The sequence below is a fragment of the Mastigoproctus giganteus genome, chromosome 7 (assembly GCF_048544385.1).
Source record: "Mastigoproctus giganteus isolate SK-2022 chromosome 7, ASM4854438v1, whole genome shotgun sequence".
NCBI classification, from domain to species: Eukaryota; Metazoa; Arthropoda; class Arachnida; order Uropygi; family Thelyphonidae; genus Mastigoproctus; species Mastigoproctus giganteus.
In genome coordinates, this window is record NC_143581.1 from 23946097 (window position 1) to 23964167 (window position 18071).

Here is an 18071-nt window from a genome sequence, read left to right on the forward strand (position 1 = left end):
TGATGCCCTTAAATGCACGAGGATTTCCAGAATGGTACACAAGCAGTGGTTTTAATCTGTAATATCCCGCTGTATTATCCCCAAGCAAGTGGCCCTGTCTTTTGAAGCCTTGAAACCTGGCTTATCTTTTCCTCTTTGGCAATGTATGTTCGATCCGGCATTTTTTTCCAATACAGATCAGTTTTGTCAACGTTAAAAATTTGCTGCGTTGAATAGCCACCTTCATCAATAATTTTTTCCAACAAATCACAAAATTTCTCTACAGCTACAGAATCGGCACTGGCAACTTCACCGCAAACTTAACCGTAGTGGAAACCAGTGCGATGCTTGAACCTATTAAACCACCCGTTGCTTGCCAAGAACATGGGTTGGGCTTCGCGGTACTTAATATCTTTATAAATACTTGTTGCTTTTGCTTGAATGGTCATTAGACTCAGGGGCACTCGCTTCTGAATTTGATTTTCCATCCATATTATTAACAGCTGTTCCATTTTCGATATAGCACCTAAACGCTGTTTTATGATCACTGTTGATCTTAAGTGCGTTGATCCTTTGACATGTTCTTTTATACGCGCACTGTCCTTTAAAATATTATTCACTGTTGAAGGAGCGAGGCCTAATTCCATTGAAATAGGTGACAAACTTTGTCCTGCTTCGTACTTCTTAATAATTTTCATCTTCATTTCTAAATTAATTTTGTTTCGTTTCCTGGCACTACCACCACTTTCACTTTCCGTTGGTCCCTTTCCATTCATCCTTGTAATACGTAAATAGGAATGAAGAGAAGTTTCTGAAAATTTGTTTTTGATATGATTGAAGATTTCAGTGAAGGGGAAAATATTTCACCATAATAGTGTAAAAACCCACACAATTCCAGTTATCGGGATTATTGCAAATGCAATAAGATCGCGTTTACTACCCGTTTATAATTAGATGCACGTACAGAAAAGCCCAATAAACCGGAAAGTGCAAATTGTTTTTACTGTTTTATGGTCGTGACCTCTAGAAACGTGCTTTAGAGAAATATCACAAATGTTTTGAAAATTGATTCTTATAACGGAACATAATATGATAACAGGAGAATGTAATTTCCATTATAAATATGATCTTTTAGAGAGATAAATAGCTTAGTAATATGGCGAAATAAGTCGAATTTACGTAAGTCGAGTATTACGTTAGTCGGGGAGCTCCTGTACTTGCTTACAGACTTCAGCGTTGCAGACTTCAGAAATGTTGAGTCAAGGTTTGGTTCATAACAATGCCCTACTGTCTAGACTTTGCTCTCAGCAGCATTTCCAAAGCTTCATTAGATATGAACTCAGTTTTTGTTTTTCTCACCTAGCTGAATTTTATTTCACATTCAGCATTGTCATAAGCAATTGTTAAAATGCCATGCCCGACTTGGGATAATTTGTTATATTTCAAGTTTCCTCATGCACTTTTCAGTTTCCCCAACCAACGACCACTCTACATCAATTCTTCTTTCTTCCATAATAGCATCTAGGAGCCTCTCACACTGTAACTGACAGAACTGTTTATTCAAAACATCTATCGCTTCATCTAGTTTTATCTTACAACGCTAAGAAGCACTGAAAACTTGTTCAAAAAATATTTCAAATTTGAAAATGATGAACTGGTAATTGATGAAATTTGTGCTACCTCGGCATTTGAATGAAAAACATTTTTCAATTGGAACTTGTGTATAACGTAGTTGCATGCAGCAATACAGTATTTCGTCGTTGAACAAAAGAACAGAATCTTCTTCTCTTGTTTTAGACCTTGGCTGCAATAATGGTTGACTAAAAGTCAGAATCATCCTTCTGGTTTAGTCTACTATGGTAATCAGCTTCCAAAATGGAAGAGAAGATCTAAAAACTGTTGGTACAATAAATTTGCACATCAAATTCTTCAACGCATCTAGGACTAATGACCTCAGTACATAGATGTGAGGTGCGTTGAATTGAAAAGCTATGTTTGGATTTTCAAACGTGGGAATAACATTTAAAAGAAACAGACAAATTACTTCATTCAAGCCAGAAGAGGGGAACATGAAACGATTTTCTGCCCGAGTGAGGATAACATGCCCACAATTATTAGCTTGCTTGTCCTGTTTAGATTGCTTTCACCAGAAGTTCGCTATTCACTTATTTTTCTTTAGATCATCATTTTGTTTTCTTTCAAAACTTTCGGATCTCGAACTCGATTTGAATACGAGTCAATGCCATTGACCAATGATCGCGCTTGTAATTTGCAATTTTATCATTCTGGAAAGGCTCGTATGGCTTTTCTTACAACTTCTGGCCTCTTCTTTAAATAGATTGCGGGATGCATTTTTCGTGACCGGTATGATATCTCTAGTCAGGGGCGAATTTAGGGGGGACAGATGCGGCTTATTACTCCCTATACTATAAAATTGTTGATTTTATAGTATGATTTATCCTGAAGTTACTACTGCAGTAAGTATGATTTCAACAATACAAATATTTGTCAACAATTTCTTTTTTTCGTCTCGCATTTTCGTTACATTCCATTGTTAGGTTCCCCTAACAGTTGCGTATATCACTTCAACTACAAGATCGGTACATCAATCGGTGCTGTTTTACAGAGATATTTAGATACTTTGCACTTGCAAGTATACATCTCTTACTTTAGTTATCATAAGCGCAACTTTTTTTTTAACAACTAGGGAAATATAATGGATATATTTTTTTCACGATAAAATTTTAATATTGCGAATAAAAAATAACACGAAATATTTCCCATATCACAAATAACATAAAAACTATCGCATTCCACAATATAAAAACAAATATTACATAAAAAATAAACTTTCTAGATAAAGTACACAAAAAATTACAGATTACATGAAAAAAAATTATTTCACAAATATTCAAGAAAAATTTATTCTAAAAATTGCCAATTTACTTCTTTATTAATATTTGTTGTCGATCTGCTTTGCTCAATAGCTGAGCGATGATTACAGAGAAATGATTTGACGTAACGATCCAGATCAAATTGAAGCAATGGTTTTCCATTTCAACATGTTTAATTGTCAACATTATTCATTCACTCAATAGTATTCATTACGCTGAAAGCTCAGCACTGCTAATGGCAATGGTTTCAAAGATATTTTTGGCTTTCTTAATTGAAAAGGTAATTTCAAAAGGTAAAGGGGAACCACAACACAGGTTGACCAGAGGCTATAATCCGTGTCGAGAATCTTCTTAATCCCCTGACTGGTTATGTAAAGTATATTGACTAGCGCGACTTCTCGGTATGTGACTGTATAGGTTTTACGGACACCACTAACATTGTGAAACGGTAATCCCTTTCACCCTTAATTCGCACTTTCTAATTACCTAAATTGGTTAAAGGCTAGAGGTGAGAACAATGCATACACAGTTGTGTCTCCTAATCCGTTCGTTACATGGAAATTTTCTTTGTTCAATGGAAACTATTTTATGTAATTACCAAGAGGAATAAAAAAAAAAATTCGCTATAAAGAAGTTCGTTAAACAGAGGTCCGACTGTAATTAATAGGTACACTTCATCATTGCATTCACATTCACGGTAATTCGATGTCAGTATGGATAAACGTCATGAGCTCACCGACTTTGAAGGAGGAATGATAGTGAGTGCCCGAAACATGGGTTACTCTATCGCGGAGGTGGTACAGAAACTTCACTATCTCCGTTCGACAGTATCAAGAGCGTATGGGGAATACGCCATTATGGCCTCCCCGTTCCCCGGACAAGAACTGTGGAGCATCTTTCGGATGTTGTGGAAAGGTCCGTTCGAGTTTGGAATCCTCCATCGAGGAATGCGACTGAATTATCGACAGCGGTGCAACAAGCATGGATGTAAATACCTGTGGAACGCTTTGGTGAACTAGTGGACTGAATGCCTCGTTGGGTGACTGCCGTTATCAGAGCGAAAGGTGGGCCTAGCCGTTACTAGGTAGGTATCCCATGATTTCTGTCCACTCAGTCAGTGTATATTACTGGTACTGAAAGCAAGATGCTTTCGATTGACAATTTTTTGTCAAGCTTGAAATCCATTTGATTGCTGACATCTGTATCAATCAAAAAATTGCCAATTTTTCAGAGACACCTCTTCTTTCCCTATATGTGCAATTTCACTAACAATGCCTGTTGTTGTTGTTGTTGTTGTTGTTGCTTTTCCACAACCGTGTATTTTTGCCATTTCGCTATCGAGAAACTCATATCAACACAATTCAAAGGAAGAAGATTATGTCCCACGAAAAGAAATGCAAATAAACATTCGACTCGTATCATAGCTTATTATTGGCTCTTATGTTTTCATCGTCATATTATGAAATGCTACACCTGCTTTGCATTTTTTATATGCACTGCACGTTGTCCTTATGCTTACTTGCTTGCAAATGTCTGATTAAATAGCATTTCTCGCCACTTGAAATTGAAAAATCACATCTACATACAAAAGGCAAACACGTTACCTTTTTTTTTTTTTTAAATTTTACGTTGTACAGTATGTAAAATCTTGCATATATGTCATCTGAAATTTTACGTCCTATATCTTGTTGAAAGACATTATTCATTAGCCTCACAAGGGTATGATCTAATTGGTTAAACCACTTGAGAATTTATAATGTTTGTTGTTCTGCTACCACATAAATTTACGCTTAGTTAACTACGTTTCAGGGTTCTGCTGAATCCTGTCTTCAGGCCTCTAAAGACATGGTCTGCTGGTACTAAGATTTCAAGAAGAGTACTAATTTATTCAGTCGATCCTACACTGATGCTGTGTTTGCATATCATATCTTTAATTAAACCATACGGGCAACGTGCAAATCAGAATGATGGCACAGACATAATGCACTAGCTCAATATGGCCTAATAAAAACAATAATAAGAATAATTATGATTGTTTATTATGCCTAAAAAAGAAGTGGCTTATCTGACTGCCCATTTTTATATTTTCCTGGTGGCTATAAAGACGAAGAAATCTGTTTACTACCATTAAGCTCAAACCTTAGTGTTTGTCCTTGAATTTTTCCATCCAACTATTGGTTAATTTTGATATTCCAGTTTTCAATTTATGTGACGCAATTTGACGTCATGCACTGCTCTTGGAAACTAAGGTGCAGTGGCGCTCTTCTATAAATCTAAGCTTTTATGACGCCCAGAGGAGTTTACCTGCAGACAACCGCAGAACACAGTGGGGGGAAAATGTGGGTAAAAGTAACAGAAGTTTTAATGGTACTTTTTATTATGAGTGGCCAAGTTAGAAGTATAAAGTTGGGGCCTGTTGACACAGATGCTAGTAAGTAAAAAAATATTTCAATTTTTTTAAAGATGATTGCATTTGCTTGGATATTTATTAATTTAGTCAATGTGTGCTTTAGAAGTTATTGAAAGAAAGAGCAGGAAGAAGTGTAATCTCTTGCAACCCTCAATATAGTCAGTTGTATAATCCGGGTATTATTTTTCGGTAATAATCTATCAAAGATGTCATCTAAGGATCCATAGACAGCATTTTTAAATATGGTATTATGGACCTTAACTCTTCATATTTTTATTTTGTAATTTTATTCTCCCAACAGTTAAATATATTTTTCTTGAAAATGTTTATTGGTACTCATCAACCTCCATTGTGACAAAGATTCTGTATAAAACTTGAGATCGGAGATAAGCTAAGAAAAGTGAATACGTTTCGGTATATCGAAAAAAAGTCCTTTTACAATAAAATCTAGTTAAGCATATTTCTTCACGAATTTAAATTTTGTAAATGTGCAGTAAGTATAAATCAGCAAATATATAATTTTGTTTATATCTATTTATAATTTTCATGTCAAATTATCTTCTTCTAAGACAATCAATTCTCCAGCTCATAAGCACATTACTATTATCCACACGTTATAATTTGTTCACTTTGATTTTCACATAAACAAATACACGTGGTTGGCGAAAGCTCTCATTGGTTAGTTGCCAAAGTTCCAATTTTTAGCAAATGACCAATGAGAGGGGGAGCGTGCTAACTTGAACACTCTCAACCTACTTTCGAGGTAGACCCTGCTTGCTACCATTCTCTTTTTACTCTAATATATTCATGAGAAGATAGCAGATAAGTCCGAACATTCAGTTGTTTTAATTATAAATAAAATAATAAATTTTCTATTTGTACTATCAATCAGTATACGAGTTACAGCTTTAGAATAATGAAAGTACCATATTTTTCGGACTATAAGACGCACCCAGGTGTTAGAAGGCAAATTTTGGCAAAGCAATATTTATTGCGTATATCAGAAACAAAATTCAGAGTTTCTGATTCGGTTTTAAAAATTAGAATGAATTTAACTTCTTAGTTGTTGTTCTTAAATCAAAATTCGTGGGACCCATCTTGACAGAAAGTTTCTTTGCGTTTACGGGTTCCATAAAAATTACCTCTTTTTCTTTGATTGAATTTAATTCTTCAAAAATTAAGGGCAAAATTCGTTATCCGTCTGAATTAACCAAATCGCTCACCCTTTGAATGTGTTGGACCGGGACTTTGGGCATCGTTATTGATGTCTTTTCTACTGTTTGGCGATTATCCCGATTTTTTCCTGGTTCATAATTCATATTCATAATACTCTACCATACGTCATCACACCACAAACTTGGACATATTTATTTAGCAGATAGAAGGAACTTCAGGTAGTCCAACACGGGTTCTGGAGAATAACTGGCGAACACTTCTGATCAGAATTTGTCTCAATTGTGAAGTTTGCAATGGACTCAGTGGAGGTTGATTCAATGGTTGCAATGATGGACTGTATACACTGATTCCCGCTTTCATGTCCTGGATATCATTATGTCATACACTGGCAATTTGATGGAACCTTTAACTTCAGTTGCGATAATATATTATATGGAGGCCCGACGTTTCCGAGTGGTTAACTCTACAATAGTACTCGCATTTGATTTGACTGTGGTTCGCACCCACATGACTGTTAAATACAGTATGCTCTCTATGTATGTGAACTCCTCTGATCATATGTCGCATTCTTGGATTATAAACAAAAAAAATTATTTAGAGTGATTTGATATACGAATATTGCAAATATTGGTATATTAAATCAGTCATTAGATCTTCGTTTTCAATTTCATTATTACAGAATAATGGAAATGTATTTCAGAGGAACAGAAAGTACCGGATAATCATCAACTCACTGCATTATGAAGATGCCATTTCTTTCCTACTGCTGAATAAACAGGAAACACGCCTGTCTAACAGCAATGCATTACATTTTCATGGTTCTTTCAATTAGGTTTTGAGTTTGATGCGTGCATTGTAATCACTTTAATGACTGTTGTTTAAAGATGGTGAAATAATTCACCAGAGGAGTCGAATAAAAACAACAAAAAGAAAAGTGTTTATATCTCAATTCAGTTTTTAAATAAGGGAACTTCCCGGAAATTTATCAGTTATACCTGTCGGGAAATATCACTTACTCATATAACCTTGATGGTCACGTGTCCTTATTTTGTTCACGTTTTAGATAATGCAAGCAATCCTGTTTGGCCAAGGTTTCTACCTGTCAGGAGTAATTCCTTTTGATGGTATCGGACTGGTCGGTGGTATAATTAATTCTCATCTTTTCACGATAAACAATTATTTTCTAAGAGGAATTGCTTTTCCAATTTAAATGGGAAATATGTATAAGTTGTTTGTTTTCTAAATCTGAAAATACACTTCTACCATAAAGTGAAATATCATTGTTCAGTACATTTTTGCCTTGGTCACCTCGCGGGCAACTTTTTACAACTTTCTTCCCATCAAGGTGAGATTTGTAAGACACCCACTAAGGTCTTAGTTGCTAAGCTCTGAAGTGTTTAGTTAGTTTCAAATGCTGCCAACATTTGTTTGGAAGGTTTAATATTGCCCTCATTTTCATCCAACTCATCGTCGATATTGTCATTAGTTCTTTAAATACGCTCCAAAATGTTGGAGTCACTCGGATATTCAGCTAACATGACATCATTATCAACTCCTAAAAATTCGTCAACAACAATTTATTCACTGATCAAACTTCGCTTGGAACTCTTCCCAAAATTGCTCAATGTCTTCTATTAGTTCATCCATCTCATCTCTGTTAATTAGCATTTTAGCAAAACCTGCTTTTGCGAAACAATCCTTAATCCTTTTTTCCACCACATCTTGACTCCACACAGTTGTCGACAATCAACGAGATTTTTCTGTTTTCTTTCGTCATCTTTCTATCGAAATTTAAAATCCACTGCTCAAAAATTTCGCTTGTCATTCAAGGTTTTTTGTTGTAGTTGTAGTCCAACTCTAACGACTTTATTCCTTTGAAACATTAGGGTTGTTTACTTTTGCCTATTACCAAAAGCTTGTTTTTCATTACCAGCCATATTTGCAACCAAGAGTGTAATTCTCTCATTATTTTTACCACCTAAACATTTATCACCTTTAAAAGTCAGTAGTATAGTAAAGTAAAAGTCAGTTGGGCAAACATTTAAAAAATAGACATGTTTCATCAACGTTGAATATGTTTTTGGACTCATAGTCCTCCATAATTTTTTTCAAAACTGTTTCTTTCCAATGGGTATAGACTTCTTCGATTGCAACTCCACTTTCACCAGAAATAACTTTTTCGAGAAAGCCATGACGCTCTTTAAATTTGCCCAGCCAACTACAACTGGCTTTGAATGTTTTGTGCTCCAGAAAAGATGCGAACTCCATAGTCTTTTCTTTTATCAAACAGCCCTGATAATGGCATGTTTTGGTCTCGAATCAACTTAATCCACTTAAAAATTGCTTAAACTACAACTTCATAAAGGCGTAATTTCGCACGCTGAAATTAGGGACCATGAATTTCGACAGATGAATTTCGAGATAAAGGAAAATCACTTTCTTAATTCTCTAATAGAATGCATATAGTAGAAAATAGGTTGACTACAGCTGATCAGCGGGACTTCTCGGCATATTACTGTATAAGTTGTATAGGTTTTACTTCTTTTTTGCCATTGCTGGCCCACTTCTAGGCAAAGGCCTCTCCCAAACTTCAATCTTTTTCTATCCCGCGCCGTGGTTGGCCAGTTTCCTCCTGCAGGGTTTTCGAGTCATCATTACATTGTAAAATGTTTTAGCTCTTAATTCGTGGAATTAAAGCCTTTAGCTATTAAAAGCTAAAGGGATTAATGCTTAATCCTTTTTGTTCTTAATTCGTGCTTTTGACAGCATCAGCTCTATTGCCTAAAGGCTGGAGGTGAGAACAATGCGTACTCAGGTCTCTCGAAATGAGTTCGTTATATGGAAATTTTCTTCTTTATACGGAAACTATTTTCAATACAATGAATGACCAAGGGGGAATCAAAAAAGTTTGCTACATAGAAAATTTCTCTATATGGAAGTTCGTTGAAGAGAGGTCTGACTGTATATCTAAATTAATCCCAGTATTAAAACAAAAGGTAAATTTTAAATGGCAAAGAGCATGAGGAAAAATTGTTGACGAGATGGGATTTTGTTTGAAGAAATCTCAAAAGAAAAGAACATTTTTAGCGCAAAGAAATGATGACATACCTAAGGGAACAAATAATTTACAGTAAAATATTTTTTACTGTAAATTATTTTTAATATGAAATAAAGTTTATATTTCTTGAGACTTGTAATTAAAGCGTAATATCTATTTTATAATTCCCAAAGGTTTTATTTCAAGCACGGTCACAGGGTTTTAACGCACCAAGAAAATACTATCGCGAGATAGTCCCTCAACGAGATAGTCCCTGTTATCTGCCTGTAACTGTTATATGTATGCAAACAGTAAGGGGAACCACAGTCATGGTTTTATACCTGTCAGATTTCTTGATAAGATTGCATACATCTATTGGGATTAACCTGACTTCCAATCTGCCTTGGCACAGAGCTGCTGTAACGAGTACAGAGAAGGGCAACGAGATTGGTGAATGGAACAAAGGGTTGTTCTTATAAAGAGAGACTAAAGTTCTACAAATTGCAGTGTCTGGAGACTAGGCACCTGCGTGATGATCTGGTTGAAGTGTATAAGGCCTTGAATGGTTTGAGCAATCTCAGTGCTGATGGTATTCTTCCTTTTGCCCAGATTAGTTGCGTGAGGGGCAATAAATTCAACTTGAGGAAAGACAATTGTAGATTGATGTGCGGAAATTTGCCTTTAGCCAGCGGGTGATTGATTGCTGGAACAAACTTCCATCTGTCGTTGTAGAAGTCGACAGCTTAAATAAATTCAAGGAAGAACTAAACAAACATTTGGAGTTTATGGATGGGTGAAATGGGATGGGTTTTTTTTTTTTTGTTTATTAACACGGCCCTGCTTATTAATGCTAATAAGCAGGGCCACGGCCAAACCGGCCATGGCCGGAGGTCTCACAGGAAGATGGGCCTCATTTTCAGCGTAAATATTTTCTAAAGTAGTGCTAAAATTTAAAAATAATAATAGTTTATATATACAAATATATATTAAGGGGACCTCAAACTTAAATATGGCCCCCGGCCATATTTAAATTTGAGGTATGCTAGTGTCTAACGGCTCCTGGAATTTCTTCCATCTCCGCGGATGTACATTGTATCGTGCCAGAGATTTGAAGATCGATGTGGGGGGGGGGTTATGTGCTGTATATTATGTTGTGCCCTTTGTTCCTCCGGTCTATTAGCCACCAAGCCCTTAGTGGGACCCGACGTTACAACACCGTGCCACGGGAGGCTGACCGGGTGTACCACTGATGCTAGAGTACCCTGGTGGGTTCTGCTACCTACTTTCCTGGGATTTCAGTGGCTAGGACCAGATTTGAGAATGAAATGATCGCTGTTTCTTGAGCAACGGTTTTAATTTTAACAGAGCGCAGGGCTGTTCGCTGATAACTTGTTCTAGGGCCAAATAGGTCGAGCAATAATTTTGATGTATTTAGATTTAACACCTGTGAGGCATATATAAAAAAAAAAAAAAAAACCCGTTATGTAAGAGAAAAGTAAGGGGAGGTCTCTGAGAGGCTGAATGGCCTCTCAGAGGCCATTCAGCCTCTCAGAGACACAACATATGTACAAAATCCACACACCTTTAAACCTCTGGTATTGACAGTGTTCTGTTTCACATCCATAATGTATACTACGCGGAGACGGGGGAAACCCCTAGTGTCGTTTGACACTTTACACTCTACACTACTGACAGGTGTCACTGAACCTCTCAGAGACCGGTGTCATTGAACATCTCTACCAGATTCGACTGTGACCATCTTCATCTAGATTGTGACCTCTTCCATCTACTGGACTTTGCACTCAGGTCGCTTGAATTGCTAACCCGGGGAGCCGACTCCAGGTAGGATTTTCAAACCCTAAAGCTAGGATAGGACCTCCTTTCCAAGTCACCTGACGATCTCACGTGCCTCCCTTAATACGTGATTGTCTTTCCCACCCTCTCGAAGGCCCTCTTCTTCCACTTTCCGCGTAGGTGGGAGAAATTCCACCCAACCTGCGGAGGATTCCTTCCCTTACATCCTCCTCTCTTCTGTACCCCTTTCCTTCACTGTCTTCACTACATCCTGTACTCCCTGTATTCTTATCTTTCTTATCTTTTTTTTTTTTTCTTGGTCTCTTTCCAGGAAGCTCAGGCGGCCCTGGAGGAGACCAGTCAGAGAATTATGGGTAGTCTGTCATCACTGAACAAAAAAAAAACTCATCACATGAATAAATAACGAGTTTCTTGATATTCAAAGATGAGTAATATTGAATTTATTTCCTCTCACGCAATTATACATGAGACACATGCAATAACAGGAAAACAGCTTTATGAATACAGCAGAAACATCCCAACAAAATCAGAAGGATAGATATGGGGGAAAAAGCATTGAGGAAAGAGTACACGAAATTACAATTTATTATTTTTCAAGTTGTGATCAGGTTCGTTTCACTTTCCTTATTTATTAGCACATACTTTTTAAAGAGTAATTACACGAGCAGAATGTAGAAAAATAGATACCTATTCGCATCACGCATGTATTTGACGTCAAGAGAACATCTGTACAGGAAATCCTCCATAAATACCTTCATCATGACTGTAGAAAGATTTCCATACCATGGACACATTAAAGATTGGAAATTACACAAGTACAGTTATTATTTTTAACTATTTATAAAACGTGAATTGATAACTAAATTTCAATCACAAATCAATAATTTGAGTTAATCCTAATCCACAATCCCTGAGGGGAATAAGTGGAGAAAGCTGAGTTGCTTTTGGAGGGGGGATACATCGAACTGCATTGGAAGCAATCCCCAAATTTAAACAAAATGGCGAACTGTACTGATGACCTAGATAACCACAATTTGTGAATTGTGCTGCCCATATACTGTACTATGTACAATACTACATATACTATACTCTACTGTTCTGGTTAGGGCATGTAGAACTGTTTGTATCCCTGCCCTACAAGTTCTTTCTGGATCCTTACCTCTAGACTTATTTTTGATTTACCGTGGACTCTCTTACTTCATTTATAAAGGTATTCCTTCTGAATTTGATGGACTTGAAACCGATTCGTTCTCCAGTCCAAATTGAGAAAAACAACAGATCCTTAAAATTCTCTGTGATCATTGGCAATTTCTCTGGGTTGGTTCCCAAAAAGGTTTAATAACAAAATCATTTATCTCTAATGTGGCATTTGTTAATAAAATAACACTTAAAAAGAAAGTTAGAAAACTTACTGTGAAAATGGTTCTTTCACAGTAAGTTTTCTAACTTTCTTTTAACTGGACTTGGATCATTAAAATTTAAACTTGACTACTTCCATCTCTCATCTCTGAATCCTGTCTTTGTGTTTCTGTCGAGGATATCTACCCATGTTCTTTTTTTATCCTCTATACGATGAATTTCGTTAGTTATACTTGGTCACTAGTCGCGTCTCAGGTCAGAATCCGTTTTTATTTCTTCTCCTGCCTTCTTTCAATCATTTGAAAAAATTTCACGCTCTGTTTAATTTATTGTTAACCTAGAAAAGATTAAAAAGATAACCTATTGTTATCGTTTAATTTCCTTCTTCAGTTTTGTTTATTATTTTATAAATTTTCTTTACATAAACCTCTCAAGTTTGTTCTCCTAAAACCGTTAAACTAGTTTTAAGTGGTCCAAATCACCTGTTGTTGTGAAAGTGGTAACACAAATGTTAAAATTTTGCAAATTTTCTCAACTGTTTGCTCTCCTTATAGATTCTATTGTTGTACAAAGATATTTTGTACATATGTTGTCGAGCGTGTTTGTCATGTTAAAACAACACTCTTATCTTAAATTTTGTGGTTTGTCTTAAGGTTATCGTATCTTTCCAATATTGACCTTGAACCGACTTGAACATTTATGGACAATATTGATTTTTGGGTCAATAGAGAACTCTGTTGAACTCAATGTATTTACTTTTTAATTGTCTAACCTGAAATGGTTCCATTTATGTTTTGTATGGTACATTGAGTTTGAGTTAAAATATTTATTTATTTATTTACTTTTCCCTCTTCTTAGAGGCAAGTAAGAGATGTAGAACAGAAGTTTTCGAGGTCGGCCATGGTACATGCATAGTTGTGGCCCACTTCCTCGTGGTGTAGACGGGCGTTCAGATGACGACCTTCCTGGTGGCAAAGTGGCCAGGAACAACTAAAAACACAACACACATACACACTGCATAACACTAACACTGCACACATTTCTGGCCTTTTACAGGGTTCTGTATTCACCACAGCGTACCAAGGCAGAATCAAAATTTTTAAGATCTAGAATGCAAAAACTCCTGGCAAATGACTTGACTTTCGATTAGTTCCGTCATACGTATCCTTACTGGAAATAAGAAAAATGCAAGCACAAGAATTTATTAAATGCTCAGTCCGTTTGGAAATCTATAAAAGTTCCTAAAACATTATGAATTTTGAGAACAATACTGTCAGGAAAAAAAACATTAAAATCATAGTAATTAGGGAATACCACTGCAACAAGATCTAGAAAAATAGGCAGATTGGCTGAGAAATGGCAATTGAAGTCTAACATTGTGAGGTTCTGTTTATGACACCAATGATCGAAAAATGGCATATCAACTGCATGGTACCGGACTCAGGGTAGGGAAGAATGAAAAATAACTGGGGGTAATTGTGCACAGTGCAGACATGCTATTACACTGCGCGACAAAATTAATAGAACACGTAGAAAACGTGGTGTAACTTGTGCAGCTTGTGATAAAGCGCGACAAAATGGGTACAAGTCTGTACTCTGATGAGTCCCGTTTTAGCCTGCAAACAGATTCTAAACGTTATTTCATCTGCAGACAACGAGGAGTGTGGTACCATCCCACCAAAATCAGAGAAAGGAACAATTACGGTGGAGGTGATGTTCTCGTGTGGGGTGGAATAATGATCAACGGCCGCACCCCTCTTTATTTTTTTTGATAGGGGTACTGTAACCGCGCAGAGTTACCGAGAACAGATCCTTGAACCCTATGCGCGATTTTTTAGTGGTGCGGTTGGCCCAGATTTTCTTTTCATGCACGACAACGCCACTGCACATAGAGTTCAAGTCAAGTGTTGGAGGACTATCTTGAAACTAAAGAGATCCAACGACTGCCGTAGCTAGCACGAGCGCTTGAATCAGATCGAATATGTGTGGGACGCTACCAACCAATTCCATGGTCACTTGGTGAGCTAAGGTCTGCGCTAGTAAAAAAATAGGTTTTGTCGCTACAGAATCTTATACACATTCTTAAATCGAGCATGGTTCACCGTTGTCAGGCCTGTTTAGCTGCTGGAGGGGATTACACGCCGTATTGATGTCATTCGACCATATTTTCGAGCTTGTATCGACTTCTGTAATGAGACCTTTTTGGTAATTCTTTTACAACACCTATATATGTTCCTTATACCTGCACGAAGTTTCTCGCTGTCTCCTCATTTCATCGTTGTTATGTGGTACACCACCATACCAAATTTTGTCCCGCTTTATCGCATGCTGCACGAGTTACACCACGTTTTCTACGTGTTTTGTTAATTTTGTTGAGCAGTGTAGGATAACTCATGGGGTTTTGTTAATGATATACAAAAGTTTTTCCAGCAGGAATAAGGATGTAACTATATTACTATATAAGGCAATGGTTAGGTCACATCTTGAGTACTAATTACAGGTGCAGAAGCCTCGTTTTAGAAAGGATGTAGAACTGTTGGAAGGGGTGAAGAGAAGAGCAACAAGATTAGGGAGTGGAATAAAAGAGTGCTCTTACCATGAAAGTTCTCTAAATAGACACATCTGGAGACTAGACACCTGCGAGGAGATCTGATTGAGGTATTTAAGGATTTGAATGGATTAAGTAAATGAAATGCTGATGGATCCTTCCTCTTGCTCAGACTACACACATGAGGGGGCATAAATTCAAACGCACATCTATCCTGCAACAAGATGGTTGCAGGATAGATGTGCGGAAATTTGCCTTTAGCAAGCAGTCGTTGATTATTGGAACAAACTTCAATACAGTGTTGCGGAAATGGGTGGTTTGAATAATTTTAAAGAAAAAGAATTGGACAAATTTTTACAGGGGATTTGCAAGTGATGTGGGAAGTGTTCTTTTTTGCGTATAATTTCATTATTTATTGAAAACATTGCGAATAGATACGATCGTAGCCGAGTGATTAGTGCAAGTACAGTTATTTACCCCAAATCCACGTGTTAGTATGAAATAATTTTCTCTTCTTCTAGACTCCTATGTGGCCTTCATGAAGTATAAAAAAAAATCATTTCAGTTTCTTTTATGTAAAATATCCAGTTGAATAAACGTTACCATGTCAGTCATTCACGTCAAATCCACGTGCTACTATGAAACTATTTTCTTTTTTTCTGGAATCCTTTCTTTTCTTCAAGACTTCATGGAGTATAAAAAAATCATTTCACTTTCTTCTACGTAAAATATCCAGTTGAATAAATATTATCATATCTACAAATACAAAAATGTTACGATAAGTTATGGTTAACTCTAGTTCATTTTGTATGCTTTGCGTGCATTGGTCGTCCTCTCTGAAAAACACTTTTAAGGAAAGCTCAAACATTGGTAAACATTTGGGGGTATGACCAGTTTAATTTTAGATGTCCATCTCTGCATAACTGCAGCCGTTATCAACCCACTGCAGGATGGAAGCCTCCTCAACAATTCATGCTGAGGGAAATGGACCATAACCGTATTTAGCAGTCAGGGACTTGAACCCCGGTCTACTCAAAGAGAGTGTGCTATTGCACCCGCTCCTGACCACTCGGCTACGGCCCATATAGCACCTCTACTCAGAGTCGTTCCAATATCCTAATAAAATTTGCAATATCCTTCTGTGTTCTAGAAGGAGAAGTTTTCTATGTAGACTTGGAGTGGTTCAAAAACACAGAGTGAAATTCAAATAACTGGAGGATACTGTAAAGATCGAAATCCAAAAAACTAGAGAATTATAACCGACAATCACGCAACTGTGCAATCATACTTGCCAAATCCCATATAGAGGTATAATTCCCTAAAAGTGCAGCTCATATTATTTCTGAAAGGTCTTAAGAGTATATCATACTTAAGAATAGAATTATCAACTCAGAAACCCGTTTTTTGTGATTCCAAATGCTGAGATTCACACCTATTCACCTATTAGGGAATGCTAATGTTTTCTCTAACTGATTGTGCATAAGCAACTCGCTGGAGCAGTAGAAGTATAAACCAGCCTCCTAATAGTGAATTAACAAATAATTATGCTGGTTTACAGGGAATCACAGAAGAAAAGGCCAGTAAGATGATTAGTTTGCTTGTATCAGAGTCTAATAATACTATTAGAGAAGTAATGCAGAAAGTCCCAAAAATTGAGGTTTAGAGACGTATTCGTTGCTAAATTTCTCTTAAGCTGTGTTAAAATTCCTTAGCATTTTGCCTGTTGACTCTCACAGATATTGTTATCTGATAGTTCTTGAACCCAATGTGGTCGATAAGGATCATAGTTTTAAATGTTTCATATCTCCACTTATTGTTTTTGTGATATGGGTAATTCTAATGATCGGACGAGGGTCACTAACTCTGTTTGCACACTAATTACTCAGCTACGGTCGGATATGCAAAAGGTAAATTAAGAGGAGTCGCGCTGATCAGCTTGTGCATCTAGTGAACGTTATTCGCTTGGCCTAGCGACATTCTGTGGTGGACAGAATCGCCTTCGTACACATTGTATAGTTTCATGTGGATGTTTAAAATTGCATTTGGATATTTAAAATCTCTATCTCACAAACCAAGAATTCAACGATAGCAACTGCTTGTGACGTACATTCATGGAAGCAGCCATGTTTAATATTTGTTACAGTCCCACCACCTGTGGTAAGACGATGTCATTAGCATAACAAAGGCAGGAATGAGTTATCAGACATCAGTTTTCAAAAAGAGGACATCAGAAACAAACAGGAAAGAAAAAGGAGGACAATTGCAAAAACAGAGGGAAAAGAAGACATAAGAAAACAGATTTGTTAAACTAAAAGCCAAAACAAAATTAAAATTTGAAAAAAAAAAAAGGATTACCTTCTAAAAAGAACTATAACTAACGTAAAAGAACTATGGTTCTTTTAGGTAAAATACAGTATATATAATTAAATAAATAATAAAAAAATATAAACAAATAAAAGCGCATCAATAACTTTATTACACATTATACATATGCCATGATTGTGTGAGTGTTCCGTGGTGTCGATTTGCTGTTTTCTGGACAAATAATTCGAGTTTCTGGTAGAAAAACCATGCTACAATCGCAGGAGACCGACTAACAAAACGATGTTAAAAAACACCCACAGAAATTCCTCATGTTATTGACGGGATTCGAACAAGGTTTTTCCCACCCGGTGGGGAAGGACGGATATTATACCAACTGTGTTACCCACGAGAGCTTCCCACCCATCCGTCTTTCTTTTAGTATTAGTAAGGACAAATGACACAAGGAAGAGAACCTTTTCTACATCAGCCAAAAATAAAATAAATAAATCAATAAAAATAATTAAAAAGAAACAAACCCTTCGCACCATT

At 36.6% G+C, this 18071-nt stretch overlaps 1 protein-coding gene across 1 annotated transcript in view; it reads left to right on the forward strand.

Annotated features, from left to right (window-relative positions):
- Positions 1-5135: 5135 nt before the first annotated feature.
- Positions 5136-18071, forward strand: part of LOC150082653 (pancreatic triacylglycerol lipase-like) — a 38820-nt gene continuing 25884 nt past the window's right edge. Inside the window, exon 1 of the mRNA XM_090377566.1 lies at positions 5136-5304. Coding sequence (XP_090233692.1) covers positions 5157-5304 — 148 coding nt within the window. The 5' untranslated portion in view covers positions 5136-5156. The remainder of the gene's footprint in view (positions 5305-18071) is intronic.